The following is a 24,660-nucleotide window of genomic DNA, read 5'->3' as shown; positions in this document are numbered from 1 at the left end:
CACCCTAGACTTCCTGGGCTACCCACCCTAGGCTTCCTGGCCTACCTGCCCTAGGCTTCCGGGTCTAGATGCTCTTCCACATGGCTGGTTCCTGGTACTCTTATGAACCCAGATTTACCCCTCTCTCTCTTAGATAAAGCTCTCACTCTCCTGTGCATCTTTCTCACTAAATAAAAGCTTTAAATGTGGCCGGCGCCGTGGTTTAACAGGCTAATCCTCCGCCTTGCGGCACCGGCACACCGGGTTCTAGTCCCGGTTGGGGCGCCGGATTCTATCCCGGTTGCCCCTCTTCCAGGCCAGCTCTCTGCTATGGCCCAGAAAGGCAGTGGAGGATGGCCCAGGTCCTTGGGCCCTGCACCCGCATGGGAGACCAGGAGAAGCACCTGGCTCCTGGCTTCGGATCAGTGCGATGCGCCGGCCGCAGCGGCCATTGGAGGGTGAACCAGCGGCAAAAAGGAAGACCTTTCTCTCTGTCTCTCTCTCTCTCACTATCCACTCTGCCTGTCAAAAAAAAAAAAAAAAAGCTTTAAATGTACCATGTTGCCTTGTTATTTATTCTGGCATTTAGAATTCTTCTCTAAATATTAGGCAAGAACCCACTTGTGCTTATTAATATTGGGGATTTATTAATAAGCATATGGTGATATCATATGGCACCCCAAATTCCGATAACATAGGTGGCACCCCAGATGGGACTGCTGGGGAACTTGAAAGGGGCCACATTCCCATATATTTTTAAGGGGTCAAATTCCGATATCAGTATTGTGCTAAACAGCAACAGAGAATTAATTAAGACACACTATCTGGGATATTTTTTCTCTTGTCTCTGGTAGAAAACAAACTGGGAAGGTAGCTTCAGCGCCTCAGAGTGCATGTATTTTAATTGGAACACAGCAGTGTTTGTCAGCTTCCCTACCAGTGCACAGATTTTTGTGTCTGAGTGAGTCAAATAATATTCACACGTTTTTGGATTGGTAGTCTCTGTGGAGCATATAGAACTTTATGGAGTTTGAAATAATAGATTTCCACACATGGGTAATAAGTTGCAGACAGAATTCCTCAGGTGTGCTGTTTGGTTCAGACTCCCTCCCCTGCCCTAGGACTTGAGCACCCATCCCCAGCGCCCTCACCTCCGGAGTTCAGCCTTTGTTCCAGGTGGGAGCTGACAGCACCGTTTTCCGGCCTCGGAATGAGTGAAACTACATTACCCAGAATGCTCCGCGCCGCTCGGCGTTTAGACCGAGCCAATGAGAGTCAGAAAACGGAAAATTCTCAGTGAGGCACAAAAAGAGGGGCGGGACTTCCGGCGTCCGCCTCTTGGAGGCCTTAGTGGTTTATCTCGGGTGTGTTCACTGGTTCAGAGACTGGGGCGCGCAGCCCGGTCGGAGGAGAGGGACTGAGAAGGTGTTACCTGAGCCCCGCGCCCAAGTTCCCGCTTCGCCCGCAGAGTTCAATGGCGCCAGGCGCGCGGCGGGACCGCGCTCAGGTCAGTGCTGTGTCTGGCGGGCCCTCGCCGGGCCGAGCCCTGCAGCTCCGAGTGCGGCGCCCGCCCACGTCACTGCAGTCCCGAACGTGGTGTCCCGGAGAGCGTGTGTTGGGCCGGGGTCGCTGTATCCGCCGGCACCTGTGGTGTGCGGTGGGCGTGTTTACTGGGTTGTGCAAAGGCTTGGGGTGCGACTGAGGCGGGGGGGGGATTTGGAAAACCCGAGGTCTGCCCCCTGCCCCGGACAACGATAAAGAAGCAGAGTCTCTTCTGGATGAAGGTTGTTCTGTGGACGGTAGAGGCCTGGGGGGGGTTGGGGACAAAGGAGAGGCCGTCTCGGTGAGAGTTTTAAAACTACCGGAGACTGTTCAGAGGAGGAACAGAGTGCAAGGGGCCGTCGGGAAATTGAAGCGCCGTGATGTCGCATCCTTTTTCAGAGCCCCACGGGTGGCAGGAGGTGACAGCCAGCCCAACGCGTCGCGAGCCTGTTGAGCCACTTGGATGTATTCCTCTAAGCTCTGGCTCGCCTTGGTTCCCGTGGCTGTAGGCGCGCTTTTGAAACCTACACAGGAACGTGGAGAAGGTGCAAGGCTCCCTACCCCCACCTACTATGATCTGCATTGCGGTGCCCTGGACTCCTCAGTACTGTTCCTCCAGGCCCAAGATCCTTGGTCAAAGGTTACATGTCAAAGGTTACATGTGGGGGTTCTCTTCTGACAGCCAAGGTTAAGAAATAGGAATCATCTGTCCACTGTCCGCCGTGGAAATGGTTAAAGGGAAATGTACAAGAACTTAGAAAACTCCTTTCTTTTAGGTAAGAATGACTAGTAGGGAGAAGTCAGGACTAAATGCCAGCCTGAGAAGTTGAGTGCCTATTCTGTAGGTAATGAGAAGTTTGGGTCAGAAGGGAGACATGGTCTTACCAAAGTCCTAACAGTCTCCATCGTGTGCAGAGTGGAGAACAGACTGTGAGGTTAAAGGAGAGGCAGGAAGAAGAGGGTGGAGGCTAATGCCGTGTCCAGGTAACGGTTAGTGGGCCATAGTCACGCCTCAGGAGATGTGGTTGCTTTCTGGGTGTGGATTTAGAATAAGACAGTGAAGGAGTAAAACAGGACCCCATGGTTTTTGTTTTAGCTGCTGTAAGAATACGAACTTCACAAACAGATGGAGAATTAAGGGTTAAGAAAAACACTTGATTTGATCATATTAAGTGAGGTGTTTCAGAAACCAGTGAATGGGTCGGCGCCACGGCTCACTAGGCTAATCCTCCGCCTGCGGCACCGGCACCCTGGGTTCTAATCTCGGTTGGGGTGCCGGATTCTGTCCCGGTTGCTTCTCTTCCAGTCCAGCTCTCTGCTGTGGCCCGGGAAGGCAGTGGAGGATGGCCCAAGCGACCTTTCTCTCTGTCTCTCTCTTTCTCACTGTCTAACTCTGCCTGTCAAAAAAAAAAAAAAAAAAAAAACAGTGAATGGTGGTATTAGATGGGCAGCTAAACACATAGGTCTGGAAAGTTGGCAAGTGGTTGCGGATGGAGACATCCAGGATACGGTGGTTAAGGACGAAGGTGAGTAGGCTGTGGATCACATTAGGAGAAGCAGTATTTCCAGTTCCGATGTTACAGCTGTTACACTGCCTGGAAGGGGTATTAGGGAGCCGAGGCCTGGGCCTCTTGATTGAATGTATGGGTGATGGCGTTGGGCTTTACAGACTCGGATAAGGGAGGTAAGTGGCTATGGAGGTAGCGTCTCTGATGGAATAGTTTGGCAAGTGGTGTAGACTTTCAGAGGAGGAGTGGAGTGAGATGGATGCAGATGCATAGTTGTATTTGAGGCAGGATGACACCCAGGCTGGACCTGGTGCCTACTCATCGTTCTGTGGAATCAGCAGAATTCTGTGATGACTTTGATGAAGTCTGAAGTGTTTCATTCAGCCCGTGAGAGTCATCTGACCTGGAGTGGGCAACCAGTGGGGCTGGTCTTTGAGTGTTAGGTAAACAGAGACAGGTTCTGACAGTAAGGCATGGATTCTTTTTGCTAAATCTGGGGCAAAGAATGGAACCAGGCAGGAAGTCTGCATAAGATTTGGGGTTGGCCGGCACCCCAGCTCACTTGGCTAATCCTCCGCCTGCGGCAATGGCACCCCAGGTTCTAGTCCCAGTTGGGGCGCCGGATTCTGTCCCGGTTGCTCCTCTTCTCTCTCTCACTCACTTTCTCTCACTTTCTCTCTGTCTCACTTTCTAACTCTGCCTGTCAAAAAAAAGCAAAAGAAAAAGATTTGGGGTTGCTACCACTAATGTGAGCTGTGGAAGTCAAGTTTCCTTCCTCATTCTTCTGTTGATTATGTCTTCAGACACCGCTTCTTAGCAAGAGAACCAGGCATAATTTCTGAGTATTCTTTTGTGGCAGATTTCAGTTCCCTGCTAACCCATGGAGTTATCCAAATAAAACGATTGTGGAACCAGGGAACAACTGACTCTTTTGGTCTTACCAACCATGGATCCTGTATCCCTTATTTGTCACTTTTTTCTGGACTTTGGCCTGTATGATATGTGTTGGCCTCTTCTCCCATGCTATGTGTCTAATCAACTACTATGCAACCCATCTGTCCATTGTTGGGTGTTGGGTCTTGGCCATCCCATAACCCCAGGGTAGGAATTTGAGCAGTGTGGTGAAGAGGAAGCGATTAAACTGAAGTCACATGTGAGAGGTCAGGGAGATGGCTGTGGTATGGAACAGTGAGGTGGTGGTGACTATGAGCAGGTAACTGGGTTCTGGAAATGTGAGGAGTGTACAGTCTGGAGAATGAATCCTGACAACACTAGGGCCCTGGTGTTGAGAATTTCACGATCTTGGATGTTTCGGGGTGGTAACCCAACAGGAAGGGACAGGTTCTTCTGTGCCAGGCCCCCAGCTTAGACGTGCAGTTGTCCTCATGCCTGTTGCTGCCGATGGCTGCATCCAGAGATCAGTGAGTCCTTGAGAGGACAATGGTCCTGAGATTGATTTTTCCACTGTGCTTTGGAGCTTGGGAACAGGATGTGCATGGGGTGAATATGTGGGGAAAAGGATTTGTGTTCTTAGAGAAGGCTATTTGTGGTTTCATCTATCCCAACCCTGTCAGGGCAGTGTGACCTTTGAAGACGTGACCGTACACTTCTCCTGGGAAGAATGGAGGCTCCTTGACGAGGCTCAACGATGCCTGTACCGTGATGTGATGCTGGAGAACTTGGCACTAATAACCTCCCTGGGTAAGGCCTTCAAACCCACCCATGTGCCCACGCTGCGGTTTGTGCCTTCCCCTTTTCCCCAGAGGCATGTCTGTCCCCATCTGAGGACCAGGGGCTCTGCTTCCTTGTCAGTCTGGGTAAGTTTTGTAGTTAGTTGGGTTGAAGTATATGTGCACTGCTGTCTGTGAGCAGCCCCACCATATATTTCTTTGCAACATGCTGGGAAAGATTCAGGGTCAGGAGTCTTACAGGATCCCACCTTCCTTGCCTTCTCCGTGACTAGAAGTTTTTATCTAGATCTGAGGTTCCCCTGTGCCCCGGGCTGTATTTCCATCTTTTAGCTGACATTTTCACAGCCTGGGTATGTGAGGAATCACCCTCACTGACATGGTCACACTTATGTTCTGCAAGGCCTTCCTCTGAAGTGTCCTTTGTAATATTTATGTTTTTTTCCTGTGGAGTCCCATGTACTGAGTTTTTTCCTAACGCTGACTGCTCTTTTGTCTTGTCTTTCTCTTAGTATTTGGATCATCTAGGTACCTCTCCCTCTGTGTGTGTGTCTTTTTTTTTTTTTTTTTTCTGTTTTGAGAAGCAAAGAGATAAGAGACAAAGAGAACTCCCATGTTGTGCTAGTTCATTACCCAGATGCTTGAAGTGCCTCTAGTTGAATCTAAAGTCAGAGGCCCAAAATCAGTCCAGATTTCCCACTAGGGTGGCAGGGACCCAATTACTTGGGCCATCACTGCTGCCCCAGCGAGTGTATTCATAGGAAGCTGGTGTTGAACCCAGGTACTCTGATGTGGGCTGAGTGTTGCCCTGTTTATCTTGAGAGTAAAGTAGGTAGCCCTCAGAGGTTCATAGGATGCCTGTGAATCCAGCCATGGCAAGATGACTCAGAGGTCACCTGGCCCTGAGGAGTGGTATGGGCGGATGGGATGTCAGCACTGTGTTCAAATCACACCAGAAACCTCTTCTGTGTGATTAGTATGTTGGTGCCAACACCAGTGGCCCCAGCTCATTTCTGCTTTTATCATTCCTGACACTATGCCCATTTGTCAGCTCTACTTACTACCTTGTATCTAGCCTGGAGCTATTCCCCACATCTCTGGACTCCCATGTCTCACCTGATTTTCTCACTACTCCATCTGCATGCTCCCCTCCATTGGCCTCTACCTTTGTATCATGAAGCACACACACATTCCTAAACAGTCCTTGAAGATGAGCTGCTTTATTGGAGTTGTATTTTCTTGAGCCTGAACATGCTATTTAACACAATACTCACATGTCAGTACAGCAGACAAGGTTTTGCCAAATGCTGTTGACAGAGGATTGAGTTTTAGATCCTATCTCTCTTCTCTTTAACACATAGCAGAGTTGTGTTCTTTACCTTGTGAGTTCTCTCCCATTCCTCGAGTTTTACAGCCCACTATGCCTCATTCTCAACCTGAATCCATCTCCCTCATCTTGCAAGCAATCCCATGGACTTCTTCCTGGGTTTGTCAGACACATATGTATATAGAGGCTACCCTGTCCCACCACAGTCACTTCACCAGCATTTCTTGCTTTTAGGCTGTTTGCATGGAGTGGAAGATGAGGAGGTACCTTCTGAGCAGAGTGCTTCTTTAGAAGGAGTGTCCCAAATCAGGACTTCCAAGGCAAGTCCATCTCCCCAGGAGGCCCAGCCCTTGTGTGGTATATGGCCTGATCTTGAGAGACATTTTCCAGGGAACAAGCTGGACAGGAACTTTGCAGGTGTGGGGCCTGGGGGAAGCGATCATATTTCAGTGCAGGTGTGCATCAGCACCAGACTCAGCACTGTGGAGAGAAAGGTTTCAGAAGCAGCAGTGTGGGCTGAGCCTTGCTTGTGAGGAGCTATCCATGCCGTGTGTCAGGGGGTCCCTTTACTGGAAGGGAGGTTGGGGAGGACTCCCTAACCAGCCGCAACTTTATCCTTGAATAGGCCATTCGTACTGAGGAGTCAAACAGCAGAGGCCGTTGTAGAGTTATCTGTCACGGTGGAAAAGTTGATTACAACTGTGGAGAACACACACTTGTCCAGCATCACAGAGCCCTCACCAGAGAACGATGCTATGTGTGCAGTGAATGTGGGAAGTCTTTTAGCAAAAGCTACAGCCTCAATGACCACTGGAGAGTTCACACCGGTGAAAAGCCTTACGAGTGTGGGGAGTGTGGGAAATCCTTTAGGCAGAGCTCTAGCCTCATTCAGCACCGGAGAGTTCACACTGGAGTACGACCTCATGAATGTGAGGAATGTGGAAAACTGTTTAGCAACAAGTCCAACCTCATTAAACATCGGAGAGTTCACACTGGAGAAAGACCATATGAGTGCAGTGAGTGTGGGAAATCCTTCAGTGAAAGTTCAGCACTCCTCCAACATCAAAGTGTTCACACTGGAGAAAGGCCTTATGAGTGCAGTGAATGCGGCAAATTTTTTACCTATCATTCCAGTCTCATAAAGCACCAGAAAGTTCATAGTGGGTCAAGGCCTTATAAATGCAGTGAATGTGGCAAATCATTTAGTCAAAACTCCAGCCTCATTGAACACCGCAGAGTTCACACTGGAGAAAGACCTTTTAAGTGCAGCGAATGTGGGAAATCCTTTAGCCAAAGCTCTGCCCTCCTTCAGCATCGGCGAGTGCACACTGGAGAAAGGCCTTATGAATGCAGTCAATGTGGGAAATTCTTTACCTACAGTTCCAGTCTCCAGAAACACCAGAGAGTTCACACTGGATCCAGGCCTTATGAATGCAGTGAGTGTGGGAAATCCTTCACTCAGAACTCCAGCCTCATTAAACACAGGAGAGTTCACACTGGAGAAAGACCTTACGAATGCACTGAATGTGGGAAATCCTTTAGCCATAACTCTAGCCTCATTAAGCACCAGAGAATCCATAATCGGTGAAGGCGTTCCGGGTGGCACATGTATAAAATCATTTAGTCAGAGTTCTGACCTCATTACACACTGGAGAATACATCTTAGAAAAGCCCTTCTGACCACAATGAGTATGAGAAATCCTTCAGTTGAGTGCCTTACATCATCAGATACCTTAAAGTTCACATGGACTAATAATAATAAAAACCACCTGGGAAGTACTGTGGCAGGAGATCCTTTCTAAAAATGCCATCTGCCTGAATTGAATCTCATATATCCAGACGTCTGCATAAATTCCAGGTGCATGAGAGTCATTGCCCTTCCTGACTGGCTCAGGGGCTTTCCAATTGTGTCATTGCCAGCGCTGAAGCAGAAGCCACTTCATCTCTGCCACGTGGCGGTGCCCACGGTGTACGCCATTCACCAGCCCAGTATATTCAGGTAAGTGAACGGAAGTGTTCTCCCATTCACAGGAATCTGTAAGCAGCATAAACATTTGTCCTCTCTCATTTCTTTCTGAGGAGTTAGTGTGTGGACCTGACCCAGTTCGGCCCAGAGAACTCTGCTGGTGCCTTGAGAGCTGGACTGCATTTTTCAGGGGTGTTGTTGGTCTCACAACTCTTGCTGGAACTTTCCAGCTTCCAAATCACCAGCTGTGGGAGCTGCCTGTCCCTTATTACCCTGGTTTGTACAAAAATAAAGCCATTGTTCAGACCATCATTTGTTTCAGGGGTTCTACTCCCTATATAGGGTGCTTTGAAAATAACTGAGTTCTGCAGCGAAGAGGTGAGCAGCTTTTGATGGAATTCCAAACTGTACCTCAGAAGACATGGTATAATGGCAGAGTACAGCTTGCCGAAGGCAGCTGCTGACCAAGGAAAGACTGGACGATACTGTCCACTGTCCTAGTTTGTATTCTGGGTGCCATGATAGGGTGTGGGTTCAGAGCGCAGTCTGAAGAGAGGGGCAGTTGTGACCGTCTGGTGTAGCTAGGAGCAACATGAAGTCATTCTCATTCATGGGGAGTATTGTATCAGGCTAAGCACAGGTAGGAGACCTGTTCCTAGGTCTTCCAAGGGATCTGTACACCTTGATAGCCTGAATTCCATACGGTGGCATCGTAACTTCTAAGATTATAGCAGGAATTATTGTTGTTACATAAATATGGGATTAATGAGTGGGAGAAACTGCAGTAAACTGGTTGAGATATGGCTCTTTTACAGGGACATGAGGGGAGATGGTGGAATCAATTGCAGTAGGCAATCCAGTCTTATTTTCACAGTATTTTTCTACTAAACTAAATTATTTGCAATAAATGGCACATATTTATACTGTTTGATAAATTGTTACACCATCATTGTAATCATGATGGGGAGTCTACCCATCACCCCATAGGTATAACTTGATTTACATTAATAGATTACTTTTTATTTTCTGGAACTTTATAAGGCTGAAACCATAAAACATTTATATTTTTCCCCTGGTGCTCTCATACAGCATGTTTACCTTAAGATAACATGCTGTTTAACACATTAACAGGTCCTTTTTACGTTGTTGAGAAGTACGATATTATGTGAATATCTTACTATTTATTTATTCGTCTGCTCATGGATATTTTGACATGTTTACAGTTCTAGTTTATTGCAAATAAAGCTGCTACAGATGTTTGAATACAAGTTTCCACCTGGATATGTTTCATTTATTGTATTGATACTTCAGAGTACTGAGCTTAATTTATACCATAGGTGAATTTGTAACTTCTTAGGAAATGCCTAACTCTTATCTGACATGGTTGTTCTCTTTGGATTCCTGCCAGCATGCAAGAGTTACAGTTCTTCCATATCTTTGCCAGTAATGGATAGAGTCCTTCAGTTTTTACTTATTTGAACAGTGTGTAACAGTATTTCAGTGTGGTTTTAGTTGTATTTCCCTGATGTTTCATTATGTTGGGCATTTTTTTACTTGTTTTTCACCTGCACATATGTCATCTTGGTAAAATGTCTTCATATCTTTTGCACGTTTAAAACGAATTTTTGACAGTTCCTTTTTCATTAACAAGTAGAAACTAAAACAACAGGTTTATGTTGGGACTTCATTCTTTTTTTTTTTTTTTTTTTTTTTTTTTTTTTTTTTTAAGATTTGTGTATTTATTTGAAAGGCAGAGTTAGAGAGAGAGAGAGGTAGAGACACAGAGGTCTTCCATCCACTGGTTCACTCTGTAAGTATATACCTTATTTACAAATATTTTCAATTTTTTTCCTTTTAAAAGAGATTCATTTATTTATTTATGAAAGACAGAGTTACAGAGAGCAGGAGACACAGAACGAGATCTTCTGTCCACTGGTTCACTCTGCAAATGCCTGCAGCAACCAGGACTGGGCTATTCTGAAGTCACACCTAGGAACTCAGTCTGGGTCACCTAGGTAGGTGGTAGGAAGCCGCGTACTGGGGCCATCCTTCTCTGCCTCACAGGTTGCATTAGTAGGAAGCTGGATGGAAGCGTAGAGGAGCTGGGGCCGGTACCAGGCACTCCACCTATGTGAGATGCAGGCATTCCAAGTGGCAGCTTAACCCACTGTGCCACAACACCTGCCCCCACAGTTGCCTTCAAGTAAATGAAAGTGATCAAAAGAGTTTAAATACCATAGAGGGAAAGCTGACTTTTTTTTTTTTTTTTTTAACAGATAGAATTAGACAGTGAGAGAAAGAGAAAGGGATTCCTTCCGTTGGTTCACCCCCAAAATGGCCGCTACAGCCGACGCTGCGCCGATCGGAAGCCAGGAGCCAGGTGCTTCCTCCTGGTCTCCCATGTGGGTGCAGGGGCCCAAGCACTTGGACCATCCTCCACTGCCTTCCCGGGCCACAGCAGAGAGCTGGACTGGAAGAGGAGCAACCGGGACTAGAACCTGGCGCCCATGTGGGATGCCGGCGCCACAGGTGGAGGATTAACCAAGTGAGCCACGGCGCTGGCCCAGAAAGCTGCCTTTTTAAAATTTACAATCTGTTTCTTCAATAAGTTGATGATTTGGTTTATATTGATTTTATTTTTCTTTTTAAGATTTATTTATTTATTTGAAAGGCAGAGTTACAGAGGCAGAAGCAGAGAGAGAGAGAGAGAGAGGTCTTCCATCCACTACTTCACTCCCCAAATGGCTGCAACAGCTGGAGCTGGGCCTATCAGAAGCCAGGAGCCTGGAGTTTCTTCCAGGTCCCTATGTGGGTGCAGGGGCCCACACACTTGGGCCATCTTCTACTTACTGCTTTCCCAGGCCACAGCAGAGAGCTGGATCAGAAGGAGAGTAGCCAGGAGTCCAGCTGGTGTCCATATGGGATGCTGGCACTCCAGGTGGCAACTTTACCTACTATGCCACAGCGCCGGCCCCTACTGATTTTCATTTAATAGTTTATTACCTGAAATTCCTGAGTATTTTGTGCAAGTTCTTTATATTTTATCCATATAAACCCTGGAAATGTATAATCCATTTCTTGAAATGCTTATATATTAATTTGAGTCCCTGTGTATATATATTATTTATGGGACTTTAAACTTGAGTTCAGGGGCCAGCACTGTAGCTGGGCACCAGTTCTAGTCCTGGCAGCTCCACTTCTGATCCAGCTCTCTGCTGTGGCCTGGGAAAGCAGTAGAAGCTGGCCCAAGTCCTTGAGCTCCTGGACCTGTGTGGGAGACCTGGAAGAAGCTCCTGGCATTGAATTGGTGCAGCTCCGTTCATTGCAGCCATGTGGGGAGAGAACCAGCAGATGGAAGATCTCTCTTTGCCTCTGCCTCTCTGTAACTCTTTCAAGTAAACAAATAAAATCTTTAAAAATAAAATAAATGAGTTCAGAATCATCACACTCTGTAATCACTGTTTCTAATCTTTAATAAAAATTCATACATTTTATATATATTTTTTATTGTGTGGTATTGTTTGTGGGGGCTTGCTTACTAGATTAATTTTAACAAGATTGAAAATTAACAGAGCAGTAGGTATATTACAGATAAAAATTTCAGGATAGAAACAAATGTCTATTAAATCCCATGCTAATAGAATATTGATATTGATTTGTATCTCTGAGTACCACTTTTTTGTTTATAAAAGGCAAATATTTTGAAGCCTTTGCTCAGTCCTATTTGAGATTCCACCTGATTTATCATTTGGCTTGCTGCAAAAATCTCCAACAACTTTGTAGAGACTGGAACAGATGTTTGTCCACATGTCCATAGTAGCATTATTCACAAGAGCTAAAAGGTGGAAATAGCTCAAGTGTTATGTGTGCTGCGCTGTGGCACAGTGGGCTAAGGCTCTGCCTGCGGCTCCAGCATCCCTTATGGGTGCCAGTTTGTGTCCTGGCTGCTCCTCTTCTGATCCAGCTCTTTGCTGTGGCCTGGGAGAGCAGTACAAGATGGCCCAAGTGCTTGGACCCCTGCACCCATGTGGGAGACCCAGAAGCAGCTCTTAGCTCCTGGCTTCAGGTTGTCCTAGCTCTTGGTGTTTTGGCCATTTGGGGAGTGAATCAATGGATGGAAGGCCTTTCTCTCTGTATCTCCTTCTAACGCTATCTTTCAAATAAATAAATAAAATATTTTTTAAAAAAAACTGTGCTACCTAAATACAGTGCAATGTTAATTCAGCCTTTAAAAAGAATGATACTTGCCGGCGCCGCGGCTCACTAGGCTAATCCTCTGCCTTGCGGTGCCGGCACACCGGGTTCTAGTCCCGGTCGGGGCACCGATCCTGTCCCGGTTGCCCCTCTTCCAGGCCAGCTCTCTGCTGTGGCCAGGGAGTGCAGTGGAGGATGGCCCAAGTCCTTGGGTCCTGCACCCCATGGGAGACCAGGATAAGCACCTGGCTCCTGCCATCGGATCAGCGCGGTGCGCTGGCCGCAGCGCGCCTACCGTGGCGGCCATTGGAGGGTGAACCAACGGCAAAAGGAAGACCTTTCTCTCTGTCTCTCTCTCTCTCACTGTCCACTCTGCCTGTCTAAAAAATAAATAAATAAAATAAAAATAAAAATTAAAATTAAAAGAATGATACTTACTATGATGGATGAACCTTGAGTTATTAAGCTCAATGACATAACCCAAACACAAAAAAATAAGTATTGTATGATTCCACTTATTGTTAGGTATCTAGAATAGGCAAATCCATGGAGACAGTGTATAAAGTAATGTTTTCTAGTGGTGGGGGCAAAAGGGAAATAGGAAGTTATCATTTAATGCATTTTCACTTTCAATTTATGAAAACAAAAGAGATAGATTTATGGTGGTGACAGTTTTACAACATTGTAACTGTACTTAATGCCACTAAGAATGGTTAATTTCATGTTATTTATATTTTAATACAAAAAGCTGTGATATCTTAACTCATATAGACCATTTTTATACCAAAAACCCCAAAAACCTGTATCTAAAGAATTACATAGTATCTTTTTATTATCAAGAAAAGAGTTTTGTAATCATATCCTTAGGAATCATAGCTTATTTATTCATGTGGCTATATACTCCAATTTCGTGAGGAATTTCTACTAGGTGGGAGGAGAAGAAAAGATGTACATAAATGAATTACGTTAAAATAGGCAAAAGTGAGTTATGAGACATTATGCTAGAAGTCAGAATATGGAGATTCTCTTGGGGAATTAATGGGTTAAAAATGTGGATGCTAGGGTTGCTGGGAATCCAATAACTACTCCATTTCCTGATTTAGATGCTGGTTAGAGAAATTTGTTGGATCTTGGGAAATACCGTGTTTTGTTTGTAGAAGTTGTACGCCTATGATACATGGGCTTTGCTGAATGTCATAGGTGAAATTTACTTGATGCATTTACACGAATAATCCTCCTTGGCCACTCAGCAGGGAAGTGTACCCTTTCCGCTTCTCCCTGCCATCTTTGCTGCTGTTAGGAACAAACATAATTGTGTTGATGCATGGCATAAGGAAATTAAACTTTAATATTGAGCAGGAAATATTAAGCGAATAAACAGTGTTGCTCGATGGGTTGGTCACAGTCTCGGAGCACATGAGGAGAGTTGGGGTCACGTGAAAGGAGAGGCGGGACACAGGAGCGCTTCCTCTGCAAAGCGCCTCGGGACAATCCCTGTGTGTTTCTTTATTGATGGATCACATCAGCCGTTTGTACAGCGCATGCACGTGCTCCGATAGCTAAGATTTTTTTGAAACAGGTTTAGCAAGACCTATTAGATAAGCAAGTCTGGAAAAGCAGCTGCATGTCCTCTCAGGAGCCAACATTCCCGTGGGAACTCAGTGCTCCTCTTGTTAATAGTTGGCTTACTGGGGCTGGTGCTGTGATTTAATGGGTAAAGCAGCCACCTGCAGTGCTGGCATCCCGTATGGGTGCCGGTTCGAGTCCCGGCTGCTCCTCTTCTGATCCAGCTCTCTGCTATGGCCTGAGAAAGCAGTGAAAGATGGCCCAAGTCCTTGGGCCCTTGCACCCGCATGGGAGACCCAGAAGCTCCAGGATCCTGGCTTTGGATCGGCACAGTTTCATCCATTGAAGCCATTTGGGCAGGGAACCAGTGGATGGAAGACATTGTCGCTAACTTTGCCTTTTAAATAAATAAATTTTTTTTAAAAAATAATGGGAGAACACTTAGATATTTGCTCAACATAGGCAGATATGTACACAAATATATATATTAAAAATAGGCCATGTATTATCCTTAAAAAGTTCTGTGGCCACATCCTGTGTCCAGCAGGATCTTAGTGAGGGTGCTGTGGCAGGAACCTGTTCCCACAAAAGAGAGGCCCCTTTACCCTGTGTTTTAGGGTGGCTTAAACATCGCTTCTTCTCCACCTTGTGACCCTGACTAGCAACATTTTTTTTTTTAAGATTTGTTTATTTATTTGCAAGTCAGAGTTAAACAGAGGAGAGAGAGTCTTCCATCTGATGGTTCACTCCCCAACTGGCCGCAACGGCTGGAGCTGCGCTGATCCAAAACCAGGAGCTTCTTCCAGGTCTCCCATGTGGGTGCAGGGGCCCAAGGACTTAGGCCATCTTCCACTGCTTTCCCAGGCCATAGCAGAGAGCTGGATCAGAAGTGGAGCATCCGGCACTACAACATGGGATGCCGGCGCTTCAGGCCAGGGCGTTAACCTGCTGCGCCACAGTTTTATTCTTAACTGAGTAGTAGGGAGTTGCAGAGTTGATGTTGTGGCTTCTGACCATGTGTCAGGTAGCAATGGGGAATTTCTTTTCTTGTGCTCCAGCTGTTCCTTGATGAACTCTGAATAGCTTCGTGGAATAACAGATTGATTTGGATCTGCACCCTGTGGGACTATCTGAAGAACTTTTTAGCCTCTGAGAGCATCCAGAGCTTCAAAGTCGGAAACCGTGTCTAAACACGTTAAGTGGTCACCTGGCAACAACACCCCCCAGAAGTCTGGAAGTGGCTTTTTTTTTTTTTTTTAAGTTTTTTATTCAGTGGGAGAAATGCATTGGAGCGCGAGGGCCCTATCTAAGAGAGAGGGGGAAATCTGGAGTCATATCCAGCACCAGGAGCCAGCCACGTGAGGAGCATGCAGGTCAGGAAGCATGGGGTGGGTGGCCCCAAGGCCACAATCCCTGGAGGTGCTGGGCAGCACAGGCTGCAATGCCAAAAGGCCAAAAAGAAGGGTTGGGCCTTTAATCCACTTCCAGAGGGGAGTGGTTAATTAGCCTGATTGGCCGATGGGCGCACAGGTGTGGTCAGTTAGGTCACACAGGAGCATGGTGAAGGCGTGGTCTTCGAGCTCACAGATCTGATCAATTTTATCCTATACGCCTGCCTACAACATTCCTCCCTCAGAGACTCCATTCCCTTAATTTTTTTAATTTGAATTGGAGCGCTGGACTCAAATTGTCACCCACATGAAAGTCGGAGTTACACAATGAGAAGGATAGGCAGAGAGAGAAAGAGAGAGGTCTTCCATCCGTTGGTTCACTCTCCAATTGGTCACAAAGGCCAGAGCTGCACCTATCCAAAGCCAGGAGCCTCCTCCGGGTCTCCCACACAGGCACAGGGCCCAAGCACCTGGGCCATCCTCTACTGTTTTCCCAGGCCACAGCAGAGAGCTGGATCGGAAGTGGAGCAGCCAGGTCTTGAACCGGCGCCCATATGGGATGCTGGCACCGCAGGCAGTGACTTTACCCACTACACCACAGTGCCAGTGCCCGTTCCCGTTCCCTTAACCTTAAGGGATGTCAAAGGGCATAGAATCATCACATCTTCTATAGCTGCTTCCTGCATATGAGGGGTGTATGCCCTGTCTTGGGTCTGGAAGTTTCTGTCTATCCTAACAAATTCACTTTGTGAGCTGGAGCAGTATTAGTCACCGCCAATGTCTGTGTCCCCTGCATGGTCAGTTATTCCCAGAAGTCGAGTTCTGAAACATGTCTGTTAATCAGCATACACAAAACTGAAGCAAGACCAATTGTAAGTGGAGTGTCTCTTAAGATGAAAAGAACGTTATCACCAGATGGTGGTGATAGATTATAAACCCTTTTAGCTTGAGTATAGAGAATTATAACAGAGGAACCCATTAGGAGTTTATTGCCAATAGCAGTTCCAGAGAGAATCAAGAGAGACAGGTGTAGCATGTCTGCCTGAAGGCGCAGCAGTCGATGTGACGAGGCGAAGGCTTTACTTACTCTTTCTGCTTTAAAGAGGTACTCCAGGGCTCTGATTGGCTCACGGGAATAGCCAGGTGTGTCTTTTAAAGAGTTCACCTGTGAAGACTTCAACGGTAGAAGTCTAATCCTATTTCACTGAGGCAGTTGTGCCCAGTAGCACCTGGTACAGCTCCTTCAAGCTGCACTGATCTGAGGGGGATCTGGAAGCGGCCTTTTAAAGCAGGGTTAAGAACCTCCTTCACCTGCTGGCTGAGCCACAGCGCCCCGCAGCTCCCGGTGTTCACAGAGATCCAGGCTAGGGATGGCCATGAGAGCACTGGAAACCGCCTTACCCAGAAGGCAATGCACGAAGCGGGGGCCAGGGTTTCTGCGCATGCGCCTCGCACCAGGCCTTCCGGGATCCTGCTTGTGGCGGTCATTTTGGCTTCCCTCGGGTCTGTTCCTCTTCGGCACCAGTGACCGGAACAGACCTAACCCGAAAACAAGCCAACGAAGCCGTTGTTGGCGCTACACAGAAGCGGAGTCGCCCGGGTGACCCGCGCCGCGCCGAGTGATGGCTGTGGCTGCTGAGGGACCCGGCTGAGGTAAGTGTTGCGTCCTCAGGGCCTCTCCCTCATCCCGAAGCTCCGACTGAGGGGAGCCTGGTACTGTCCCTGCAGCCCGGGGGGGGGGGGGGGGGGGGGCGGAGCGTGACAGGGAGCGACCGGCGCGTGCCAGGGTTTGGAAGAGTGACTGAGCCGAGAGATTCGGGACCCGGAGTCGGCCCGTGTCTGCACGGCGGAGTGCAAGTCCGAGTATCAGACCCTGGGCGCCCTGGGAGGTTGTGGAGAGAGGAACACGGCCTGAGGGTTCTAAAAGCTTCGTGGGAGTTGCCCCGAGGAAGAACTAGCGGGCAGAGGGGATAATAGCTAAACCCGAGAAGACAGTGCTTGTCCAAGCTCGCAGCTCTGCTGCAGCGGCCGGCAGCCTCGGCCTGGGCAGTCTTCCTCTCTCTAGGTCTCCTCACTGCAGAACTGGCTCTGGAGCCTGAACTGGGGAGTGGCGTGGCCGTCACTAGTCTTCACCCCACCCAGGGCTCCGGGTGAGTGATGTTCTTGGACCTCTCTTGCCACTCTTCTTGCCTTGGACCTGGGGGCTTCTGAACAGACACAAAAGCTGTGATCCAGGTCCTCATGGAGGAGCATATCAAATTGTTGGCAATAGCGGGCTGAGATGTAGGTAGTTACCAGTATATGTGGGGACATGGAGGGGTGGGCTGAGCTGGTTCAGGGACCCTCAGGTCTCCTTTGTTTCAGGTGGGAACATGGAGTGTAGGAGGATTTGTGCATTGAGACAAGACACCAAGGCCTCTTTTTTTTTTTTTTTTTTTTAAAGATGTATTTAATTTATCTGGAAGTCAGAATTACAGGGCGGGCAGAGGCAGAGAGAGAGAGAGAGATCTTTGATCTGCTGATTCACTCCCCAAATGACCACAATGGCCAGAGCTGGGTGGATCCAAGGCCAGGAGCTTCTTCTGAGTCTCCCATGTGGGTACAGGGGCCCAAGGACTTGGGCCATCTTCCACTGTTTTCCCAGGCCATAGCAGAGAGCTGGATCGGAAGAGGAGCAGCCGGGACTCGAACCTGCACCCATATGGGATGCTGGCATTCTAGGCAGCACCTTTACCCACTATGCCACAGTGCCAGTCTCCCCAGGCCTCTTAACAGGAAGTACTCTTTTATTATGTCTGTATAAGGCCCAGGTGAAATTTTTATCTAAAATCCTGAGTCCTGAACAAAGAAGTGTTTTCCCTGATGTATGGTTTTATGTGTATATCACTGAAGATGTTTTGTTATTTTTTACACACATACTGAGCCATAAACTGGCGATGGTTAACCTAATTGCTTTGTACTAACAAGCAGAACCTGAAATGATCACATACAAGCAGATAGGGACTGTAGTGGAAACATTCATAGGCAAGCAGATAACAACCCCATCTCATTCCCTTTTTCTTCTGACCTTGGGAAAGCCTCTATCATACCTTTAATTCATAGGCAAGCAGATAACAACCCCATCTCATTCCCTTTTTCTTCTGACCTTGGGAAGGCCTCTATCATACCTTTAATCATGTCCATCAGAAAAAAGCTTTTTATTATTATTTGACAGAGTTAGACAGTGAGAGAGAGACACTGGTTCACCCCCCAAATGGCTGCTATGGCTGGCGCACTGCGCCAATCCGATCCGAAGCCAGGAGCTTCCTCCTGGTCTCCCATGTGGGTGCAGGGCCCAAGCACTTGGGCCATCCTCCACTGCCCTCCCGGGCCACAGCAGAGAGCTGGACTGGAAGAGGAGCAACCAGGACTCGAACAAGCGCCCATATGGGATGCCTGCACCACAGGCGGAGGATTAACCAAGTGAGCCATGGCGCAGGCCCAAGAAAAAAGTTTAATTAAAAGACAAAGGCCTCTTCAGGACAGGTGGGGCAGGAGTCAGACTTAGAATTCAATCTGTAAGTGGTTGTAACAATGGAAGGTTTGAGTAAAGAAAGGTGATCCAACCCAGATCTCATCAGGCTTCCTGTGGCTGTAGCCTGGGATGAGGGAAGTAGGAAGGCCAGGAAGGAGGCTACTGGCATCACCGAGGTGAATGTGATAGTGGTTGGACTCATGTATGACTGCAGAGGTAAAAGAAATGGAGTCTGGATCAGTTTTTAGGCAGACTGCTTGATTTTCTAATTTGAGGGCAAGGGAGAGAGTTAGAGATGACTCAAAGGCTTGATTTTGGCTGCTACAAGGATACTGGGAAGGGAAGATTGGCAGTAGGAGCAATTTTAGTGAGGATATCAAGAATGTATTTTTGGCTCGTTAATATGAGAGGAGCCGGCCGGCGCCGAGGCTCAATAGGATAATCCTCCGCCTGTGGCGCCGGCACACTGGGTTCTAGTCCTGGTCGGGGCACCGGATTCTGTCCCGGTTGCTCCTCTTCCAGGCCAGCTCTCTGCTATGGCCCGGGAGTGCAGTGAAGGATGGCCCAAGTTCTTGGGCCCTGCACCCATATGGGAGACCAGGAGAAGCACCTGGCTCCTGGCTTCGGATCAGCGTGATGCGCCGGCCGTGGTGGCCATTGGAGGGTGAACCAACGGCAGAAAGGAAGACCTTTCTCTCTGTCTCTCTCTCACTATCCACTCTGCCTGGCAAAATAAATAAATATGAGAGGGACCAGCGCTGTGGCATAGCAGGTAAAGCCACCACTTGCAGTGCTGGCATCCCATATGGGCACCAGTTCAAGTCTCGGCTGCTCCTCTTCTGATCCAGCTCTCTGCTATGGCCTGGGAAAGCAGTGGAAGATGGCCCAAGTGCTCAGGCCCCTGCACCCACGTGGGAGACTCAGAAGCAGCTCCTGGCTTTGGATCCTCCCTGCTCCAGCCATTGCAGCCATTTGGGGAGTGAACCAACAGATGGAAGACCTCTCTCTCTGCCTTTCCTCTCTAACTCTGCCTTTCAAGTAATTTTTTTTTTTTTTAAGAGGGGCCAGCGCTGTGGCGCAGTAGGTTAATCCTCTGCATGCAGTGCCAGCATCCCATATGGGCACCGGCTCAATTCCCGGCTTCCCCACTTCTGATCCAGCTCTCTGCTATGGCCTGGGAGGGCAGTGAAAGATGGCACAAGTCCTTGGGCCCCTGCACCTACATGGGAAACCTGGAAGAAGCTCCTGGCTCCTGATTGGCACAGCTCCGGCTTTGCAGCCATTAGGGGAGTGAGACAGCGGATGGAAGACCTTTCTCTTTCTCACTCTCACTGTAACTCTATTTAAATAATAATATGAGAAGGGAGGCCAGTCTGTGTTGTGGCATAGTGGGGTAAAGCCACCACCTGCCACACCAGCATCCCATATGGGTGCCTGTTTGAGTCCTGGCTGGTCTACTTCTGATCTAGCTCTCTGCTAATGTGCCTGGGAAAGCAGCAGAGGATGGCTCAAGTCCTTGGGCCCCTGTACTTAGGTGGGAGACCCAGAAGAAGCTCCTGGCTTTGGACTTGCCCACCTCTGGCTGTTGTGACCATTTGAGGAGGGAACCAGCAGATGGAAAATCTCTATCTCTCCCTCTCTATAACTCTGCCTTTCATAAATAACTGGAGAAAAAAAACAGAAAAAGAATAGGACAAGGGCAAGTGTTTGCCCTAGCAATTAAGCCACTGGGTAGGATACCCACATGCCACACTGGAATACCTGGTTTCAATTCCTGGCTCTGGCTCCTGATTCCAGCTCCCTGTTACTATGGACCCTGGGAGGCAGCAAGTAGTTGGGCCCTGCCACTCACATGGGAGACCTGGATTGAGTTCCTAGCTCCTGGCTTCAGCCCCCTGGTTATTGAGGGTATTTGAATCATGAAACAGTGGATGTCTCTCTGTCCCTTCTCCTGGGTGTTTGTGTGTGTGCATCTGAGATGAATTTTTAAAAAATTTTTTAAGAATTTGAGAACTTTCAGAGAATAGCTCAGTGAGCACCTCGAAACCATAGGTGTTAAACTGTAAATTATGAGAAGTTCAGGATGATGACTTACAAAAGCTGGAGAACAGGGGCCAGCACTGTGGCGCAATAGGTTAATCCTCCGCCTGTGGCGCAGGCATCCCATATGGGCACCAGTTCTGTCCCAGTTGCTCCTCTTCCAGTCCAGCTCTCTGCTGTGGCCCGGGAGGGCAGTGGAAAATGGTCCAGGTTCTTGGGCCCCTGCACAGGAGACTGGGAAAAAGCTCCTGGCTCCTGGCTTCACATTGGCACAGCTCCAGCCATTGTGGTCATTTGGGGAGTGAACCAACGGAAGGAAGACCTTTCTCTCTGTCTGTCTCTCTCACTATCTTAACTCTACCTGTCAAATAAATAAAAATTTAAAGAAAAAAGCTGGGGAACAATGTATGGACCAGAGTGGAGCTGTGGGTCACATTTAGTGTCATAATAGCAATGATAGTAATTGCCCAGGAAAGGCAAGAGAGAGCTGTAGACTGGATCTCATGCTTGGACCCCTAGTTGTGGGAGGTAGTGTTACAACACAGGTCATGGAGAGAAGTGTTCAGGGCGATGTGGGAGAGAATGGTCTGATACATGGGCAAGGCTTCTCAGGCATATGTGGGCATGGAATGGATGTGAAGGCCTAGGATTAAATCTGGCAAGATTTCATTGGTGCTAGTGCTTAGATGCAACTCTGCAGACTCATCAGGATTGTACTGTGATGATTGGTGGCTGGACTCATGTCAACCTGGGTCATTTTACTCAGGCTCAGATTCACTTGGGATCATGAAAATCTCTAAGCCTGGGGTAAAGACCCATGTCAGTTGGACCTTTGAGAGAGAAAGGATATGACTAGTGAGTGGACAGCAAGTTCAGCCCAGAAGAGGAGTGGGACATGAGTGACTGGGATTTACAAAACAGTGTCCAGTAGAGAGGCCTTTATGGCAATTCAAGGCTGCCTCTGGCAGTGGGGACAGTTAATTTGGGGTAGTACTGAGTGCTGTTTGAATTTTCCAGCCACTCTCTACTCCATGAGCTGAAAAACCAAAGAGGCCAAGGAGATGCTCATAGTGTGGAGCTGTGGCTGTGAGGGAAGCTGAGGTAGAAAGAGTGCTGTGCATATGAAGAAGAGGGTACACTTACTGCCCTGGGGCCATAGCATTGAAGGCAAAAAAGGGAAACAGTCCATGTTTGATAGTATCTGTGAAGAAGAATGTCAGAGGCCTAGGAGGATTTCCTGAAGAGATTCAGCCTGATAGGCCGAATCCACAGGTTAGATGGCACTGATCTGCCAACCTGCTCGTTGGTGCTACGCATTGACATAACGGTGTGACCATCAGGAGGGACTAGACCCCAGTGGCACCTGGGCTTCCTCTGTCCTCTGAGGTAGGGAGATAGAGAATAGGGTGGGCAGGGGATGGACTGGAGGAGGTTGGTATGAATTTGCAGTCCTAGGAAGGAAATTGTTGATGAAATGAACTGTCCTCATTGGGGCCGGCGCTGTGGCGCAGCGAGTTAACGCCCTGGCCTGAAGCACCGGCATCCCATATGGGTGCCGGTTCTGGTCCCGGCTGCTCCTCTTCCAATCCAGCTCTCTGTTATGGCCTGAGAAAGCAGTGGAGGATGGCCCAAGTCCTTGGGCCCCTGCACCCACATGGGAGACCTGGAGGAGGCTCCTGGCTTCAGGTTGGCGCAGCTCCAGCTGTTGCGGCCAATTGGGGAGTGGACCATCAAATGGAAGACCTCTCTCTCTCTCTCTGCCTCTCCTCTCTGTGTAACTCTGATTTTCAAATAAATCTTTAAAAAAAAAAAAAGAAAGAAATGTCCTTATCATGGTGGGGCTGTGTGACTTTCATATGAAGGTTGTGGGAAGGCACCTGTGTGAGACATGGTTCAAAGTGATATGATGCCAAGAGAAGAGAGTGAATTTGTGGCCCCATGGGAGAATTGGTGTCATAAGGGTGTGTGTAAGCACGTGTTAGAATGATCTGGGGGATCTTGGGAGAATTGCCTGTGAAGACCAACATGAGATCGCCCATACATCTTTATGCCCAGTTATTTCTCCAGCAGTATTTGTGACACCCACCACATAGACTAGAGGCGGTGTGGCCTGCAGGTCAGGCTCAGAATTTGTTATCTGCTTACCTGCATTTGTTCCTGTAGAAGGACACAGTATCAGTGAAACTGTGAGGAGACAGTGGGCACAGTAGTACTGGGCTGGCTCTCTGAGGTAAGGAGATGGGGAACAGACTAAGTAATGGATGGATGTGAGGAGCAGACACATGATGAGCTGGGGTCCTAGGACAGAAGCTGATCATGGAAGGAATTTATCCCCATTATGACAAAAGATCACCTGTGAGGATGTGGTCATTTATTTCTTCCAGGAAGAGTGGGTTCTTTTTTTTTTTTTTTTTTTTTTTTTTTTTTTTTTTTTTTTTGACAGGCAGAGTTAGAGAAAGGTCTTCCTTCTGTTGGTTCACTCCCCAAATGGCTGCTACGGCCGGCGCGCTGCGCCGATCCGAAGCCAGGAGCCAGGTGCGTCCTCCTGTGCTGGGTCTTAGTCCACCCGTACAAGGATGGACTGGGTCCGAGGAAAGGTAAGTGCGCCGCTCGCCCATTCCCCAGCCTCCCAATCCCGGAGACAATCAGACGCAGCGGGCAGCCAAGTCTAGCAAGGACTCATTTACTTCGTGCGAAACAGAACCTTTTATAGCACAAAACTGCAGAGTCATTGGGGCAGGTCTAAGGACCAACCAATCACTTAAACGGTCATTTTCCGGGGGGATTTCTATAGGACTAGCCATATGTCTATACACTTGTTACTAGTTTTGTTACCTCCCCTGATGTTGCGCAGCCAATTAGTTTTAGTGGTAAACAACTTTGGATTCTGCCCACCTTACTTCCTTTGGGCACCCTCATGTAACTAATTTCCCCACATATTCCCCCTTTTTTGTTTTATATTCCCCCTTTTTTGTTTTAGCACACAGTCCCTGTCTTAGGTTGCCCCCAGCCGTCCTTGCCCTTACCCGTCATTGGTAACCCAGGCAGCTTGGCCATGAGCCCTGTCTTAGGTTGGTACAGGATGCTGGGTGCTTTACCCGGCTTGGGGTGTCACGTGACTTCTAATTATGGGAGCGTGGTTATAGTACGTGGAGGATGAGGGACACTAGCACGCAGGAATCATTGTTGTGCACCAATACAAGGTGTGAGTCTGTAGCCCTGCAAAACAAAAACATCCCTCCCTTCTGAGGTGCCACCCATTGGCCCAAAGTCTCATTAACAATTTGACATCCATTCCAGATTTTTTCCTGAGAACCTTTTGACTAATCCAATGACCCATCCCCGTAGTCTCACACACCCATTGAGATGGGGGTTGGTCCCCCCTTTTTGTTTTAAAAATTGTTCCTTTAGGCCAGCCTCTTGGCCAGGCCACCGATGCTAGGCTCCTCGATGTGGAGAAGGACCCATAGCACACGCAGATCACATTGTAGGGCATGCTGAAGTCCTGCGTAGGCAGGCTCACCAGCAGCAGTTCCGTGTACAGTATCACAAAGTAGCTGCACTGAGGATGGACAGGCTGACATAGAAGCCATGACTGGGGTCTGGAGTGTACTCAGTCCACTTGAGCAGGGTCCACTCAAACTGGATAGAGACCTTGATGACGGAGCTGGCAGGCAGCTGAATGAGCATCTCCAGGAAGTGGGGCTGCAGGCAGTCCTGGGCAGGCTGGTCTCCTTGCCCTTGGACGTGATGGGCACGTAGACCAGGGCCATGGGGAAGGCGCGGTACAGGTGGGTGTTGTCAACCCTCTCCCAGCCCGTGCAGCAGGAAGGCTGGGAACAGGTATCCTCGGGGCGCGCCTGCTCGCCGCACCTGCGCAGTCCTGCGGAGTGTTGGGTGCAAGGCGTGTGCGGGCCTCGGGAGGCCGGGCCAGGCCCCAGTCTC

General features: G+C 48.4%; 1 protein-coding gene across 13 annotated transcripts in view; it reads left to right on the top strand.

The window, feature by feature from the left end:
• Window positions 1-1,314: 1,314 nt before the first annotated feature.
• Window positions 1,315-24,660, top strand: part of LOC133748574 (zinc finger protein 154-like) — a 41,706-nt gene continuing 18,360 nt past the window's right edge. For 3 of the 13 annotated variants that reach the window (XM_062177499.1, XM_062177498.1, XM_062177497.1), the window contains exons 1-5: window positions 1,315-1,486; window positions 1,921-2,161; window positions 4,604-4,730; window positions 6,279-6,364; window positions 6,670-8,043. In XM_062177499.1, the coding sequence (XP_062033483.1) occupies window positions 1,985-2,161; window positions 4,604-4,730; window positions 6,279-6,364; window positions 6,670-7,632 (1,353 nt within the window). In that variant the 5' untranslated portion in view covers window positions 1,315-1,486; window positions 1,921-1,984 and the 3' untranslated portion in view covers window positions 7,633-8,043. Of the gene's footprint in view, window positions 1,487-1,511; window positions 2,298-4,603; window positions 4,731-6,278; window positions 6,365-6,669; window positions 9,592-10,286; window positions 11,490-14,828; window positions 14,884-24,660 lie in introns of those variants that run through there. The other 10 variants (XM_062177500.1, XM_062177493.1, XM_062177502.1 and 7 more) reach the window with 10 other exon arrangements.

This window comes from Lepus europaeus, chromosome 19 (genome assembly GCF_033115175.1).
Source record: "Lepus europaeus isolate LE1 chromosome 19, mLepTim1.pri, whole genome shotgun sequence".
Lineage (NCBI taxonomy): Eukaryota > Metazoa > Chordata > Mammalia > Lagomorpha > Leporidae > Lepus > Lepus europaeus.
This window is presented reverse-complemented; position numbering and strand designations above follow the sequence as displayed.